This window comes from Macaca nemestrina, chromosome 9 (assembly GCF_043159975.1).
Source record: "Macaca nemestrina isolate mMacNem1 chromosome 9, mMacNem.hap1, whole genome shotgun sequence".
Lineage (NCBI taxonomy): Eukaryota > Metazoa > Chordata > Mammalia > Primates > Cercopithecidae > Macaca > Macaca nemestrina.
The window spans coordinates 19,811,239-19,829,848 of record NC_092133.1 but is presented as its reverse complement, the minus strand read 5'-3'; the positions used below and the strand labels follow the sequence as shown (position 1 = coordinate 19,829,848).

Below are 18,610 nucleotides of genomic sequence, written 5' to 3'. Positions count from 1 at the left end.
AATTGCGTGCCCGGGAACTGCGCCGATTTGGACTTTTGGCACTTGGACGTATGCTTTAAAAAGAAAAAAGTGTCATTGGCGTGGAGTGGGACTAGTGGAGGGTGAAGTGAATGCGCCGTTTGGAAACCACAGGACAGTGAACGTTTTGTCTTTCCCAGCGAGACTCTCCCGCGAGCACGGCGGCCGCCTCGGGAGCCCGGCGGAAACATGGCGGCGCCCGGATCCCGTGGCCGCAGCCTCTCCGGCCTGCTCCCCGCGCAGACCTCGCTAGAGTACGCCCTGCTCGACGCCGTTACGCAGCAGGAGAAGGACAGCCTGGTCTACCAGTATCTGCAGAAGGTGGACGGCTGGGAGCAGGACTTGTCAGTACCCGAGTTTCCGGAAGGTGAGGGGCTGGCGTCGGGGTGGGGGCCCCTCCCGGCACCTCCCCTTCCTCGGGGACGGCGCCCTCGCCCGAAGCGGGGGGCTAAGCGGGTATGTGTCGCTGGCGCCCCAGGGAGTGGCCCTTCGCCTAACTTGGGCCGCTGCTCGCGTACTCTGCAATTCCCAGGGGTCCCCAGGCGGCCACCGACTGGGGGTTTCCCTGGCACGGGGTGGATACTCGCCTGTGTATCCTGAGTCCTGCCCGCGCCTGATAAGTAGACACTCCGTGAATGTTAAGTGTCCCCGGTGGCAATGATTGCAACGTCCACACCATTCTATCCATTCAGTGTGGTTCCCCAGTGTCGTCTCATCTTTCGGCATCATCTTGACACTTATTGATCACTTTTTCATGTATAACACACTTCCTTTTTTTTTTTTTTTTTTTTTTTATACGGTGTTTCGCCGTGTCTCCCAGGCTGGAGTACAGTGGCGTGATCTTGGCTCACTGCGACCTCTGTCTCAGCCTCCTGAGTAGCTGGGACTACAGGTCCGCGCCACCACGCCTGGCTAGTTTGTGTGTGTGTGTGTGTGTGTGTGTTTTTAGTAGAGGGACTACAGGTCCGCGCCACCACGCCTGGCTAGTTTGTGTGTGTGTGTGTGTGTGTGTGTGTGTGTTTAGTAGAGGGACTACAGGTCCGCGCCACCACGCCTGGCTAGTTGTGTGTGTGTGTGTGTGTGTGTGTGTGTGTGTGTGTGTTTAGTAGAGACGGCGTTCCACCATGTTGGCCAGGCTGGTCTCGACCTCTTGACCTCAAGTGACCCTCCCGCCTCCGTTTCCCAAAGTGCTGGGAGTACAGGCTTGAGCCACTGCGCCCTGCTTGCCACACACAGTCCTAAACATTCATTCACCTCTATAGCCCAGTGAGGTGCTCGTATCATTTCTCTTTTACAGTTGAGGAAATGGAAGCACAGAGAGGTTAAATAACATGCCCAGGGCCTCACAGCTGATAACTGCCCCAGTTGGATTATACAGACCCTAGATTTGCTGGTTTCTTAGCTGTGCTGTGCTTCTCCGTTCAAAGTCGTGAAACTAATACTTTTAAAAATTAGAATCAATTATAGCCTATTTCCAGGGTTTAAATCCTGGCTATGTGAGCTTTTGGAGCATGAAGGAATAGATATTCCCAGCAGGGATGTTTGTGAAGCACATCTTGCCATGATAAATGAAAACGTATTTTACCTTCTTTGGATGGGAGTAGCTTTGCTTTGCCTGGTGGTTCTGGCATGTGTCCTGGCGTGACACTGAAACCACATGTATAGTTAATTGGTTGGATGTGGCAGAGTTCAGTTATCTCATGGGAGGTATACCGGAACCAGCCTCTAGAGTATTTGGTGTCTTTCCAAGCCTTTTGCACTACCCACCTTGAGAAGTGCTTATTTTTCCTACTATTAATCTTATACTGGATTTGAAATATTGTGGAATTATTACAAAAGAATTGGGTACATGAAAGCTTATCAAATCAAATAAACTTTAAAATATTGTTTACATCTATACAAATAGATGATTTAAAAAAATTTTGGTACAGAAGGTAGTTATACAGTTAAGTACACTGTTATAAACAAGCAGGCCATCAACTGGGATTTGGGGAATGTTTTTTATTTTCTAGTCTTGTTTGTATTTACAGGGAGTGTATTTTATTCCCATGAGATTTGACTTCTGTGACTCATAAGTAAAAAAACACAGTAAAATATTCAGGGTTTGTGTTTAACATAGTATCATTTTCTCCTGGACCCGATTATTGAGGACAGAATGCTGGAAATGACTATTTTCTTGGTTTCTTTAGCGGTAAACTATAATCAAGAAGTCATACACATAACTTTATCTAAAACACTGTATGCTTTATTTCTTAGAAGACTTACGTGTTTATGGGTGACAGTGCAGTGTAATGGGTAGATTCACACAGACCTGGAATTAGATCCTTGTTATTTCCATTTTGTTGTTGTGTGATTTTGAGCCAGTTACTTGACCTCCAAGGCTTATATTTCTCACTTGCAAAATTGAACTATTATTTACCTTTCAGGATTATTATTTGTTTAGAAAGTAATATATGTAAAATTCTTAATTTACAGGAAAGCTTACTAAATGTTAGCACCTTTTTATTGTATTCATTGTAATTATTGTTTTTATAAAATACATTATTATTAAGTCTGGTAAGTATCTAGCACAGTAACTGAGATGTAATAATTCTTTCTATACCCCCAGATCTAAGCCACTCTTGACTGTTTACAGAAAAATCATAGAAGTCAGATTCATAAATATTTTGCAAGTAGGATATGAAATATACATTAATTAGTGTGAAGTTTTGTATGATCACTTGATCTGGTATATAATTAATACTTTAGCAAAATGGATAATTGAGGTCACTGTATACTGAAACCTCATTAGTTTGGACTAATTGACCCAAATACTAGTTTGATCTGCAGATTTTTTTTTTCTAGAATTTTGTTACGATTGAGTAGCTACAGTTATTGTTGTTAGTCATTAGTTGTTACTGTTTACTTATTCCTCTTAACTTTGGCTTTCAGTTGCTGCTATTATAAATACCTGCTTCAAGGTATAATTAATAGTTGTAACAGCTGCATTAAGTTATTTATAAGCAGTAAACTTTGTTTTCTTAAATTGATTAAATAGAGATGCTGTACTTTATTATTAGTTAACAAAATCTTTCTTCATAGTACAGAGTTTACTTTTTTTGGAGGAAAGGGAACACGTTTTTCATCAATATTAATGTTACCTCAATGAAATCTATAACAACAATAAGTGTATTTTGCTTAACTTTACATTTAACATATTTTGTATTTACGGTCTCATTCAAATCCAGAATATTTCAGTTTCTTCTCCTTTAGGAAACTGGCTTAGGCATTTTGTATGTTTATCCTTACACACATTTCACTCCTTTTTGATGTTTAGTTATGTCTTACTATTCTTAAGCTTGACCTTTATTCTGGGTAGCCCATTTATATCTAATTGTTTATATAATTAGGTTGATTTACTATTTGATATTTCTTCCTTTTTTTTTTTTTTTGCCTAAGTGTGTTGCCCTTACTCCTTTTCACAGACTATTACACTCTTTCTGAAAGAATTTAGTAGCTTTTTCTTGCTTTATTTGCGGACGGCATTATAATAGCCAGCTTTCCCATCCTCTATTCCTCCTGCTCCCCAACCCGTACCCCCATCCCTTCCTTTTCTTTCTTCCCTTTTTGGGCTTTTAATCTCCATTGATTTGCCTTCTTGGTCTTTTCTTCCAAACCACAAATAATCTGTTTAGTCACAGTCATACAGATATGTCTTTTATTTCTTTTGTTGATAGAAAATTATGGTTCATAGTAAACAATAGTAAATAGCATGCAACTGCCACAGCCTTTAAATGGTGCTACTTTCTCTTAAAGTGTTTGACTATTCACATTAGTCTTTAAAAAAAAAAAAAAAAAAGATCACATTTTAATGGAAAGTTTCAGGTAAATTCCTTTTCCCTTTAATCATTGTAATTTATTTTATGTAAATTTCAGGATTAGAATGGCTGAACACAGAAGAGCCTATTTCTGTCTACAAGGATCTATGTGGAAAAATAGTCATCCTTGATTTCTTCACCTACTGCTGCATAAACTGTATTCACCTATTGCCTGATCTCCATGCATTAGAGCACACATACTCTGATAAAGGTATCTGCTCTTTAATTAGTTTCTAACAGACTGTTCTGGCATAGTCACTGGAAGAGTGGCTGACTCATTAGCTCATAGGAGAATGAACATTTGGCAAGACTTCAGTGATTCTAAAAGTAATCTCTAATCTATGACATGTACCTTTTCATAAAGGGTTAAGCTTAGTGATAGTGGTCTGCCTATCTAAAGAACCAGCATTTAGTATATGGTTTTTTTCTCTGAGGCTAAGGGCATAATTTGCTTTTTTCATGATCAGGTATTTTAAAAGGTCTTTGTATGTTGAGGTTTACTTAAATTTTTTCTATTAAAAAAATAAAATATATGACCTTAATTTTATAGTCTTTTCACTGTGATATAAAGGTTTAAAGTTCTTATTAGGAAATGTGACTAGGCTTTCATTAATATTGAATGACATTAACTGCAGTGGAATGCCAAATATAACAGATACCCTTTCATTGACCCTGCTTCATTAAAAAATGATTTATTACAGCTAATGTTTTTCAAAGCACACTAGGAAATCCATTTTTATGGTATTACAGATTCTAAAGATGTAGATTACACTTATTGGCTTTAGAAGTTTGAAAAATTAATTTTTTTTTGTTTACTTTCTAAAAAAAGAGCATGGGAGTAAATGAAATTAATTAAAGGTACCATTTAGTTAGGTTTAAATGAATTGAAGCACTAATCTTAGAGTGGATTAAAAAAAAGAGATGGGGTCACTAATCCTGTGATAGTAAAGATGAGAATAGACGATATATGTACAAAAGTAAAAGATATTCTGAAACTAAACTTTAAAGAGGAAGTGATAGAGAAATCTTCAGTGCAACTTAAACTTCAGATGCTTCTGAATTGTAATAGATTGTATATTAAAATTACCAGTCAAATGATTTATCAAGAACTCAAATATTTCTACTAGCTAAATCCTGTTATTAAAAATATATCTGTATGGATTTAAGAAATGTGGATATCTTATCTCCTAGGTTTTGGATGCCAGTGTTTCTTGTTCAAGACATCACATTTATTGAACATGTTATGTGCAGGGTACTCTGCTAACTGCTGAGGAAATATGTAACAAAATTGAATAAAAAGCATATGGAACCTGAGGAAAGGAGTAAGTCACTTTGCCTAGAAACATTGGAAAAGATTTCTCAGAGAAGGAAACAATTGAGCTAGAACTTGAAAAATGAGCAGGAGTGCAGCTGAAAATGAAAATGGGGCAGAAGGGACAATCCTGGCTGAGGAAGCGTCAGGTAAACAAGCATGGAAGCACAGAGGAGTAGGATTCTTGCTCCAAGAACAGGTAAATAATTTAGTGTGGCAAGATTGTAAGGGTTCATGGTAAAAGTAAAAGGAGACAAAGGTAGGTTAGGTTAGGACCACCTTGTGAAATGCATTGTATAGCGTTCTTAATAGTTTAGACTTTTCCTTCTGTTGAGGATACAGAGATATTGAAGTTTGTTTTTGATTTGTTTTTTAGTAGACAGATGACATTTGTGTTTTAGAATGGCATTACACATGAAGTTAAGAATCTCAAAGTTTACCAGTTCCATACCTAAGATCACCCCTAAAAGACTATTTGGTGAGCGTATGGTTAACCCCATACCTTAAGCAGATTCAGTGACTTCCTAGAATGGATCCTTATAATCGCCTACCACTTTACTGGAAACATTGTTTTTATAGCCTATTGTGACAAAAAATTAAAAATATCTTTATATACAAATACACTTCTGAAAAGTAAAATACTTTGTAAGTGGAGCAAGAATTCACTCTCAGTTTCAACAAAGAATCACAAAGCATACACAAAGAACAGGGAAGTGTGGCCCATTCAAAGGAAAAAAAGTAAACCGATAGAAATTGTCTCTGAAAAATACTTGATAGCCTATCTATGAGACAAAAACTTTAAAACACTGTCTTAAAGATACCCAGATAACTAAAGGAAAATGTGGAAAAAGTTTAAAAAAAGTGTGAAGAAAATGGAAATAACAATAAAGAGAAAACCTAAATAGAAGCTAGAAAGAAATTCTGAAATTGAAAAGTGGGGACTAACGGAGAGGAGAAACTCACTACAGAGGCTCCTTGATTATAGTGAAGCTTGATAAACCCATGGTAAGTTGAAAATATTAAGTTGAGAAAGTATGTTTAATGCTTGGTAGCACAGCAGATGGTCTCTGACTTACGATGATTCAACTTAAAATATTTTGACTTGATGGTGGAAAGGTGATACTCAGTAGAAATCATAACTTCCTAAATCATAAGGAGCTCTTTGACTTACAGTGGGATTATGTCCAGATAAACTCATCATAAAGTTGAAAAATCATAAGTCAAACCCTCATAGGTCAGAGGCCATGGAGAGATTCGAAGATAGATTTGAGTAGGCAGGAAGAAGAATCAGTGAACTTGAAGATAAGGCAATGGAAATGATTGAGGAACAAACAGAACAGAGATTGAAGAAGAGAAAACAGAGCCTAAAGGACCTTGGAACGCCATCAATCAGACCAGCATATGCATTTTGGCAGAGAATATTTGAAGAAATAATGGTTGAAAACATCCCAAATTTGATGAAAAACATGAACACAAACATCTAAGAAGTTTAGTGAAGTCCAAGTAGGATGAACTCAAAGAGAACCACGCCAAGACACATTATTATCAAACTGCCTAAAATCAAAGAGAAAATCTTGAAAGCAGCAAGAGAGAAGCAACTCATCACATACAAGAAATCTTCAATAATCAGCTCATGTCTCATCAGAAACTTTGGAGGCCGGAAGGCAGTGGGCCAATATATTCAAAGTACTAAAAAGGAACAAAACTGTCAACCAAGAATTCTATGCCTGGCAAACTGTCCTTCAAAAGTGAGAGAGAAAGTAAGACATTTCCAGATAAATAAAAGCTAAGGGAGTTCACTAATAGACCTGCCCTGAAAGAAATGCTAAAGGAGCTCTTCAGGTTGAAATGAAAGGACACTAGACAATAATTTGAAGCCTGTGAAGAAATAAAGATCTCAGTAAAAGTAAATACGTGGGCAAGTATAAAAACTAGTGTTACTGTAACAATGGAGTTTAACTCCACTTTTTGTTTTCTACATGATTTAAGAGACTACTAGATTTTTAAAATTATTCTAAAAGCTAATGTTATTGTAACATCACATTTTGTTTTCTATGTAATTTTTTTTTTTTTGAGACAGTCTTGCTCTATTCCCCAGGCTGGAGTACAGTGGCACAATCTCAGCCCACTGCAACCTCTGCCTCCCATGCTCAAGCAATTCTTCTGCCTCAGCCTCCCAAGTAGCTGGGATTACAGACGCCTGCCACCATGCCCAATTAGTTTTTGTATTTTTTTTAGTAGAGACAGGTTTGCCATGTTGGCCAGGCTGGTCTTGAACTCCTGACCCCAGGTGATCCGCCCACCTCGGCCTCTCAAACTGCTGGCTGGAATTAAAGGCATGAGCCACTGCGCCTGGCCTGTTTTCTATGTAATTTAAGAAACTAATGCATTGAAGTAATTATTAGTTTATATATTTGGAGATACAAGGTACAAAGATATAATTTGGGGCTATCAACAACTGAAAGGGATGGGGTGGAGGTGTTAAAGGAGCAGAGTTTTTGTATGTTATTGAAGCTGGCATAAATTCAAATTAGAGTGTAATCACTTTAAGATGTTAAATGTAATTCCCCTGGTTACAAAAAAAAAAAAAAAAAAAAAACTAAAGAGCATACACAAAATGAAATAAAAGAATTTAAATGTTTCACTACAAAATAAAAGTCAACCAAACAAAAAAGAGTACTGTAGGAAATGAGGGACAAAAAAGCTCTAAAGCATGTAGAAAACAAATAGCCAAATGACAGATAAGTCCCTCTTGGTCAATAATGACTTTAAATGTAAATGGATTACGCCCTCTAATTGAAAGGTGGAAATTGGCAGAATGAATATATAACATATTCCAACTGTATGTTCTCTTCAAGAGACTCACTTTAGAGCCAAAGATACAAACAGATTAAAATAGAAAGGATGGAAAAGGATATTCTATGCAAATAGTAACTAAAAGAGAGCTAGGATGGCTATGTTAGTATCAGACAAAATGGACTTTAAATCTAAAAAGGTTACAAGAGACAAAGAAGGGCATTATATACTAATAAAAAGCCCAGGCCGAGCACAGATTGCACCTGTAATCCCAGCTACTCAGGAGGCTGAGGCAGGAAGATCACTTGAGGCCAGGAGTAGGAGACCAGCCTGAGTAACATAGCAATACCTCATTTATTAAAAAATAAAAAAATTAATATGTAGATGATACAATGGTTATAAACACTTAGGCACTTAATAACAGACAAAATATATGAAGCAAAAATTGACAGAATTGAGGGGAGAAATAGACAATTCTATAATAGTAGTTGGAGAATTACACCTAATATATACAGGACACTCTCCCCAACAAGAGAACACTACCCAACAACAGGATTGCATATGGGACATTTTCCAGGATAGACCATAAGTTAATGCCACAAGTTAATTTCAGTAGATTTTTTTAAAAGATAAAGTATCTTTTCTGATCACAAATGAAGTTAGAAAACAATAACCAAAGGAAAACTGGAAAATTCACAAAGTGTGGAAATCAAAGAGCACACTCTTAAATAACCAGTGGACCAAAGAAGAAAACACATAGGTAATTATTAGAAAATACTTAGAGAAAAATGAAAACAAAATGTGACAAAACTTATGGCACATGGTGAAAACAGGGCTAAGGAAGAATTTATGGTTATAAATGCTTATATTAAAAAACAAATATCTTAATCAAATTTTACACCTTAAGTATCTAGAAAAAGAAAAACAAACTAAACCCAAAGCTAACTGAAGGAAGGAAAATAAAGATTCAAGCAGGGAGAAACAAAATAGATAATAGAAAAGATCAATTTGGGTACAACCAACCAAAAGTTGATTCTCTGAAAGTACCAGAAAAATTCCTAGACCTTTAGCTAGCTAGACTAAGAAAAAAGAAGACTCAAATTTTTAAAATCAGGAATGAAAATGGGAACATTACTACCAATTCTGCAGAAGTAAAAAGGATTATGAGTACTATGAGCAATTGTACACCAACAAATTGGATAACCTAGATGAAGTAGATGAATTTCTGAAAACAACACCTACTAAGACGAAACTATGAAGAAATAGAAAACCTGAATAGACCTATATCTAGTAGCATTATTCTCAATAGCCAAGATTTAGAAACAGCCTAAGTGTCCATTGATGGATCATAGGTAAGGAAAATGTGGTGTATGCGTATAATGGAATATTATTCAACCTTGGAAGGAAATTCTAACAACATGGATGAACTTTGAGGACATTATGCTAGGTGAAAAAAATTCACAATTTTTGCCACACATAAAAATTCAAATACTGTGTAATTTCACTTACACAGGGTACTTAGAGTAGTCTGAATCATAGAGACAGAAAGTAAAATGGTAGTTGCTAGTGACTAGTTAGAGGGGAGAATGTGGAGCTATTGTATAATGGGAACATTTTTAGTTTTGCAACATGAAATGAGTTCTGGAGATGGAGGATGGCAATGGTTGCACAGCAATAGGAATGTAGTAAACACCCTGAACTGTACACTTGCAAATGGTTAAAATAATAAATTTTATGGAAGAAACCATAAGAACACAAAAATCGGCCGGGCGCGGTGGCTCACACCTATAATCCCAGCACTTTGGGAGGCCAAGGCAGGTGGATCATGAGGTCAAGAGATGGAGACCATCCTGGCCAACATGGTGAAACCCCGTCTCTACTAAAAATACAAAAATTAGCTGGGCATGGTGGCGTGCACCTGTTATCCCAACTGCTAGGGAGGCTGAGGCAGGAGAATCGCTTGAACTCAGGAGGCAGAGGTTGCAGTGAGCCAAGATTTAACAAGTTTTAACAACTATTTTAAAAATGAACCTTACAAGGTCAGAATTGTGCACCACTGGGAAGGGAATAGTCAGTGGTGTGTTGGAGCTGGCTCCTGTAGGCTGGTGAGAGCCATTTGTTAAGTATGTAAGAAATTTTATGAGCCAGTGGTAATCTTGAAATCAGCCATAGTGGGAGTATTTAGACCATGGAAATCAACAAATGCTACAGATCAGAGGTTTTAAAAATCGCTATTCATCCCCCATTCCTCTCACCATATAAAAGAGCTGGTTTATTAGCATATTACTGGGTATGATTTGCTGGCCCAATAACTACTTGTTAGTGTGGTAGAGAATACTGACTAGTGTTTTTCTATATTTGGTTGTTAGAATATTGTTTGTGGAAAATATATTTTTTTGAGATTACCGTAGAACTTTAATTTGCCGCAGGCTTGTGAAGAATATTGGAAAAAAGGAAAAGCATGAGAAATAGTTGAGAATGCCATTGTGATGCGTGTTCACAGAGACTTTCTTTTTCTTTCTTTTTTTTAAATATATCATGGATTTTTTTTTTTTTTTTTACTTTAAGTTCTGGGATACATGTGCTGAACGTACAGGTTTGTTACATAGTGGAATAAATTTTTAACCATTAAAAATATTTTGTAAGTAGTCTCAACATTGTATTTCAAAGAAACATTACTTCTGTAATATGCTGCTATATGAAAATCCTGATAACTTAATAAAATATTTTTATATTGATTAGAAGATAAGTTCAGTTCATATTCATAAAAGCGGACATACCCAGAAATGATCACATGACAGCTCAGTAAGCTGTCACTAAGTCACTAAATTAAATTTGCTTTTTTTGTAGTTAAATGTCTTCTCCCATTACTATTTGATGTACTTCTGAATGTATCTGCAGCAGTGCTATTTATGTTCTCGAAGTGACATTTGGCAGCATATTTAAAATTCCATGAAATGTTCCGCTCATTTTACCATAAAGCCAAAAATGCTCCACTGAATAAGGAAGTGTTTATTAATTCAGAACACCTTGAAAGAGGTCCAATTTCATAATCAACTTGCTTCCTCTAAATCAGCTTTTAAACACGGGTTTGTAATAGGGGGCAGTGCCACTTTCACAGTAGTGAATGAGAAATCGCAAGTGCCAAAAAGTTTGAAAGCAAAAAGCAAAACGTATTTAATAGTAATGAATTGTTCTGATGTTTAAACATTTTAAAAGAAGTAACTATGCCCTAAGATTGTTATTAATTAATAATAACTTAGTACATATTTATGTTAAACTGTAACCCTTTTCTACTTGAGAGCTTCTAAGTTTTTTATTTATGGTGTGTACATTAATGGTATGTTATTATATGGTACTGAAATTGAACATAATGGCTATTATCTAAGGAAAAGCACTTTTGTTTTACAGGAAAGCATCTATTAGGAAAACCTTGTGTATTTTCATGTGATTGCTGGGTGTATATTATGTTAATGTATAACTAAATCAGACTTTCTAAAAATCTGAATTTCATATTACTGTTGAGTAAATGCTAGTATTGTCATGTAGTATATGCTTTTTTCTGTTTTGTACTTTATTAAAAATTAGAAGAATGCACTTTTAATTTTAGAGTAAAACTAAGCCTTTAAATAAGTCTGTCTGTAATTTCACTTTGTGTCATGGTTCTCAAACCTCGCCACCCCCCCCCCAGCTCCTCCACCAGGTTTGATAGTTTTCATTAGGAGTACTCACTCACAAGATTCAGTTGTACTGAATCAACTACTCAAAAGATAGAGTTGTACTCATGGCTATATTATAGCAAAAAGATACCAAGCAGAATCAGGAAAGGGAAAAGATGCATGGGGCTAGTTGAAGGGAGACCAGATACAAGATTCTAGAGTCTTCTTTCAGTGGAGTCAACCCAAGATGCTCTTAATTTCCTCAGTAATGTGTTGTGACAGCACATTTGGGATGTTGCCAACCAGAGAGGCTCAGAAATAACCAAGGCTTTTCTTGGGGGCTGGTCATGTAGGCAGCTTCTGCTTGCTGTCTTGTTTCAAAAGTCCAGACTTTCAGAAGGAAAGCAGGTATTCAGTATAAACTGTGTTGTTTGTACAAACATTTTAGGCATAGTGAGCCACTCTTATCAGTTCTAGGAATGGTGAAAACCCTCTTGAAATCTAAGCTCCCAGAAGCCAGGCAAGAGCCAATCTTGTTTGCACACCTTTTAAAGGATAGCAGCCAGGGTTACTATGTTAACTCTTTCTGCACACACATTATATTTTCTTTATTCAGTAGTTCGTCTATGTATTGTTCTGTGTTCTTAAAGTACTATGAAAATATTACCAATTTATGGCACATTTTCAGATGTTTAGTGTGGACAACAGCCTGACATCAGTGTTTGATTTGCTTTCAAATTTGCTTCTTATTTCTTTCCCAGTTTAGTGTTCAGCGATTTTGATCCTTTCATTTTCCTGTTTCCATTGTTCTTAGTATAAAAACGAAAATTTTGCCTCTCCAGCATCTTTTCCACACCCTTCTCATCCTTCCTCAAGGCTGTTCTAGCCTCCCTGGCTTTCCTTCAATTCCTAAGTATCATCATTCCTCTTGCTTTAACACCTTGACACAGTGTTCCCTCTGCCTGGAATCATTGTCTCATCCTTTTTGTCTAGTGAAGCCATGGTTGTCTTCTGGATCTCAGAATGTCACCATTACAGGTGTTTTTTTCTTTTTAAACGTCTTTCAAAAATGCCTCAAATATTCTCAGTCCTTGCATTTAACTAGGTTTTTACATTGCTTGTGATTAAACTACACGTTCTACTATAGTATATACAATTGTAATTGAGTGCACTTAGAAGTATACATCTCTCAATAAGACCTTTGAAGCTTTAAAAATATGTATTTTAAAAAGTGGTTTTATTACTAATATTTTAGAAGCAGTTATATATTTATCATGTTTTTTGTTTGTTAGTCAGAGACAAGATCTCACTCTGTTGCCCGGGCTGGAGTTCACTGGTGCAGTCACAGCTCACGGCAGCCACAAACTCCTGGGCTCAAGTGATCTGCCCGCCTCAGCCTCCCAAAGTGCTGGTATTACAAATAGCCTGAGCCACCATGTGTGTGTGGTTTTTGTTGTTGTTTGTTTTACTTCACTGAAAAGAAGGAAGTTATAATTTCTGATATAGTTTCTCCTTTCCTCATTCCATTCCTCCTTGCCCTCTTCTCTCCCTCTTTCCTGTCTCCCTCTCCTTTCCTTTCCTTCTGTATTTTCTCTTAAATGGAGTAATTTTGATCCCTGTATTGGCAAAGGATTCATTAATGGAAGAATCTTTTACACCCGCTTTTTACTATGCATGATTAACAGAAAAAGCAAAATAATTTAAGAAAAACCTGAATATTGAGGTTCTTACAGAAAAAAATGGGAGTGGATATTTGGCAATTGTGTTTCTATGTACATCAATATAGATCTCCTATTTAGACAATATGATATGGTTTATTATACAGATTTATAAATTCCTTCAGTATTTATGTCCTGTGAAATCATTCGTTTATGTACTAGGCACTGTACTGGAGAATAATAAAACATGCATGGGCACTATGTAATTAGTAGGCATTATAATCTAACGAGAAGGCATATAATTAAATAATCACATACATATTTTTATAATTTCTGATTAGTGATCTATAGAAAAAATTGTAGGCTGCTATGATGACATAGAGTTTAATCTGGAAGAAATCTTTCTTATGAAAGTAAAAATTGAACTTTAGTTCTAAAAGACAATGTGCCTTTAGTAGGTGAAAACAGATGAGAACATTCCAGTCAGAGGGAACACTGTATGTCAACCCTGTAAAGCAAAAGGAGTAATGATATTATTGAGGAACCAAGGGAAGTCCTAGAATATACTGCAGGAGGAAAAGGGTGTGGAGAAGATGCTGGAGAGATGAGATTTGTTATACTGGAAACAATTGAAAGCCAATGAAGGATTTTCTGCAACAAGGTGACATGATCAGATTTGTGTTTTTAAAAGATCAGTGACTTCAGGGTGGATAACTCCTTGGTGGACAAGCATGTATGTGGGAAATCTGTGACAAGGCTATTGTGCTCTCTGTGAGATCAGATAACAACTTGAAACCAGTCATAGCTGATAAGAGCAATAGGACTTGATTGTGGATTAAGTATGGATGATGAGAGAGGGCTGATTGGTTATTACAGAGATGTCCTATATTGTTTTTTTGCTTGTATAATTGGATGGATGATGGTGCCATTCAGTGACAGGAAACACTGAAAAGGTCATATTTGGAGGGGAAGGTTGTGATTTTAGTTTGAAATATCTTTGAACGTTGCACTTCATTCTCCATAGGACTTCCCATTTTTCTTAGGATAAAGATATAAATCTTTACCATGACTTATGAGACTGATCCCATCTGTATGTTTATTCTCATTTTGTCCCACGTTCTCCCTTGTTCTCTGTGCCTAGTCGCTTACCTTCGTAAGTTTCTTCTATCTTTCATGCTTCGTCTTTGTAGGTGCTGTTGTCTTTCCCTGGAATCTCCTTCAGTGTTCTCTGCACCTAACACCTCATCATTCACATCTCACTTCAGTCATCACTTCTTCAAGGAAATGTTGGGATATATTCATCAGAAGGAAAATATGTGTGATACATGATAACATTTTATGATAAATATTACATATATATAATGTACATAAAATGTATATGGATTTAACTCATGGATTCTTATTTAAAATACACTGGGTTATAAATCATTACTGTGATAATTTATTTTCGTGTTCAAATTGTCCAAGATTTGACTAATAGGATCTCCTTCAGGCTGTGTTCTGTGTTCTTTTGGCATTTCTTTGTCCTTTTTTGAGCCCTTCCTTACTAATCACACCAAAATATTTCCAGATGTATCTAATGTTTTTCCAGTCCAACCCGGAGTCAGCTATTTCTCTAAGGAGCTTTGATTCCTTTTAGTAGGGAATGGTGTTGAGAAACCAAGGTCTGGGAACTAGATGTGCTCATTGCTACTATGGTGTTTTTGCTTCTAGTCTCTCAGATAATTCGGAAATTACTTAGGCTATTCCATCCCACTTCTCAGCTTCCCCCATTAGATTATGTTATTCATTTGAAGTATAGTTAGATTTATTTTTTTCTATTTGTATTTCATTTTAAGTCCTCCTCCCTATCTTTGTTGACTTTGTTTTTCAGTGTGTAAGACAATATGGTCTTCATAGTGAGGATGAAACAGATACTTATTCTATCCACCCATCCCTTCTAACTGTTCCTGCCTTCCCATTTCTGTCCCATATTTTTAAAAATTTCTTTTTTTTTTAAACAAAACATGACATTCTGCAGACATTTTTATACATTCGCTTTTTTCATGTAAAAATTTATCCCAGGAGTCACTTCATAACAGTTCATAGAGAACTTCTTGACTTTTAAAAATAACTGCATAGTACTCCACTGTGTGTGTGCCATACCTCTTTCAGCCACTCTCCTATCCTGTGTGTTTGCTCTTAGATCATTCCATATTTAGCAATTATAAGCAATAAATAATCTTGTGGGTATGCTTTTGTCTTGCTGGTGGAATCGCCTAAGGATAAATTCCTAGATGTGGCATTGCTGGGTCAAAGTTAAGTAAATATGTAGTTTCGTTAGGTATTGCCTAATTCTCCATCAGGAAAGTTGTACCAGTTTGTATTTCTACTAGCAGTGTGTGAGTGTACCTCTTTCTTAGGTGCTGCTTCAATAAAATGTTTTGACATACTTTTTAATTTTTACCAATCTAATAGGTAGGAAATGGTATCTTGGTATAATTTTAAGATGCATTTTTGAGTTGAGTTAATCTTATGTTTATATGGCTGTTTATTGTACATGGAGTTTTGTCTGCCATTATATCCCCTAACTGGTTATTGTTTGAGTATATAAAGGCTATCGATTTCCATGTGTTAATTATGTATTCTATCTTCCTGAATCTTCTTTTTTTTTGAGACGGAGTTTTGCTCTTATTGCCCAGGCTGGAGTGCAGTGGCACAATCTCGGCTCACTGCAACGTCCGCTTCCCAAGTTCAAGCAATTCTTCTGCCTCAGCCTCCCAAGTAGCTGGGATTACATGGCGCTTGGTTAAGTTTGTATTTTTAGTAGAGACGGAGTTTATCCATGTTGGTCAGGCTGGTCTCAAATTCCCGACCTCAGGTGATCTGCCGGCCTCAGCCTCCCAAAGTGTTGGGATTACAGGCGTGAGCCACTGCACCTAGCCCTGAATCTTTTATTATTTGACTTAGTTTTATAATTGAGTCTCTGGACTTTTCTTGATGTACTGTTATATCTCCACATAGAAATTTTTCAGTCTTATGCCTCTAATTGATTTCACTTGTCTAATTATGTTGGCTAATCCCCCACACACCACCCCAATTTATTGTTAAACAATAGTAAAGATAGTAGGCATTTTTTCCTTATTCTTTATCATATTGGAAGTACTTCTGTTTTTATACTATTGGAAATACTTCTATTTTATACTATACTCCTATTTTTATACCAGTTTCTGGTTTTATACTCAATTAAATTTAATCTAAAGTATGAAAGATTAATGTAAATAATTATGTGTCAATAAACCTGATTATTAAAAAGAATCTATCTCTGCTACTTCTGGGTTTGGAGGAGGATGGTGGCCACCTGATGTTGAATCTCCCCACTGTCCCTCCCCTCTGTTCCAAACAATAAAAAAGGGGAGAGCAAGTAAAACCACACTTGGCCCTGCATTTCACGATACTAGGAGACAGAGAATATCATGGCTTCACATTACATGTAAGTTCAGAAATAAACTAAATTCCCATAAAGGTTCTATTGCTGTAAGTCTGTGGATGCCAAGAACAAGTATAGGAGAGACTTAAAAGACTCCATGAGAATAAGTAGAGTGGTTCAGAGTACTTAGACAAAGCACAAACAGAATAGTCTCCTTACCCCCAGAAAGAGAAGCTCCAATACAAAGTATAAAATACTGAACACAGGTTTGGATATACTAGACCGTATCACCAGCTCTTAAAAGTGCAGGACTAGGGAAGCCTCAGAGAAGTATTGCTCCTGGGAGATAATCAGCTATCTAGGAAAGATGTGGTTTCCCTTAGAGACAGACCACTGAAGGGAAAGAAGGAAATACGAGGGAAAAGCTAAGGTTCTAATGGAAACAAAAGAGAAAGATGATATACCAACCCCTCCTTCCACCAATGCTATTCATAAATGAAACTGCCCAGAAAAAGGAAACTGTCAGAAGAGGGCGCTGTCAAACTAGGAACCCTGTTCACAAAATGAAGAGGAATAGAAAAAAGCAGATCACACCTATATAAAAACTACTGCAAAAAATGCTGAAAGTGCAATTCAGAGTTAAAATGTTGATACAGATTCTCTAACAATCACAAAATTGACAAAACTGTAACACCTTCCTTCATACTGGATTAAATATCCTCAGTCAGCATTTAGGAGTAATGAAAAAAACAGTTTGAATCACAAATTAGAAAACTAAGAAATGGACAAAAAAGAAAAAAGGAAAGGAGTGTTAACTGAATCCAGAAAAGAGAAGACAAATTCAAAATTGTATTACAAAGAAAACTAAGTTTGTCCAAGGGACAATAAATTTGTATAAAAATTTATTAAGGGGCATTAAAAGCAGGGGGGATCCCTAAATAATGAAAATGAGCTTAAACAAAAAAGTTAAAAGGTTTAAAGAAAAAAATGATTGAATTGGAAAACAGGCAGAGGAGGTCCAACATAAGACTACTTGGAGACCCTCAAGAAAATCAGAACAGCTGACTGGAGCAAATATCTAAATTAGAATCAAGAAAACTTTCTGGAAAGAAAAGAAACCTTGAATCTACATATTGAAAGGGCCTACTAGGTACCAGGGAAAATTGACCCAGAACAGTCCAAGAAGTATCCTAGTAAAATTATTATATTTTAAACATTGAAAAACAGAAAAGGTAGTTTACAAAGACATTTAAGTTTGACCATGCTTTTCACAAATAACTTACAAAGCAAGGCAACAGTACAGTGACATTTCAGAAATCTTAATGAGTATAAATAATAAACCAAAAAGATTATATCCAACCATTTGTCCTTTAAGAATCAATCAAGGTTAAAGAAAAACAGTTTGAATGTCCAAAAACTCAGAGAGTACTGTGCACATGTGCCCTTTCTGGTGAATCTACTATAGGGAGATCAAGGGAACCATAGGTGAGTAGGGAAACTGCTAATGGATGGATGGAGATTTTACACATGTAGAGCTAACACCAAAACTAGGAATTACAGTTTTGGTATATTAGTCATAGTTTGATCAGAGAAGCACAACAACTGGGGATAATAATGAGAGAACTAATAGGGGATTCATTTTAGGTAGTTGACCTTATGTTACTGGAGTTACATGGCTAACCAGTATATGTGAGGCTGTTGCTTCTGTGTGCTCCTGCAACCTACCTGAGTTTGCTAACTTTTCAGGGTCTTCAAGCAGAGATATGTGTGTATATGTTCTTGTGCTTTGGTTTGGAATTAAAGTGTAATTGTTGGCAAATTATATCTCCTGATGGCAGGTCAGGCGGTTGAGAAGGAAAGATGGATATAAAGTAGCAGAGAACAAGGGCAAACCAGAAAGC

The 18,610-nt window shown here is 36.6% G+C and overlaps 1 protein-coding gene across 4 annotated transcripts in view; it reads left to right on the top strand.

Annotated features, from left to right (window-relative positions):
- Positions 1-4: 4 nt before the first annotated feature.
- LOC105466970 (NHL repeat containing 2) overlaps positions 5-18,610 on the top strand; it is a 53,732-nt gene continuing 35,126 nt past the window's right edge. Inside the window, exons 1-2 of one of the 4 annotated variants that reach the window (XM_011716223.3) lie at positions 6-385; positions 3,934-4,086. In XM_011716223.3, coding sequence (XP_011714525.1) covers positions 208-385; positions 3,934-4,086 — 331 coding nt within the window. In that variant the 5' untranslated portion in view covers positions 6-207. Of the gene's footprint in view, positions 386-3,933; positions 4,087-5,066; positions 5,387-18,610 lie in introns of those variants that run through there. The other 3 variants (XM_011716251.3, XM_011716230.3, XM_011716240.3) reach the window with 3 other exon arrangements.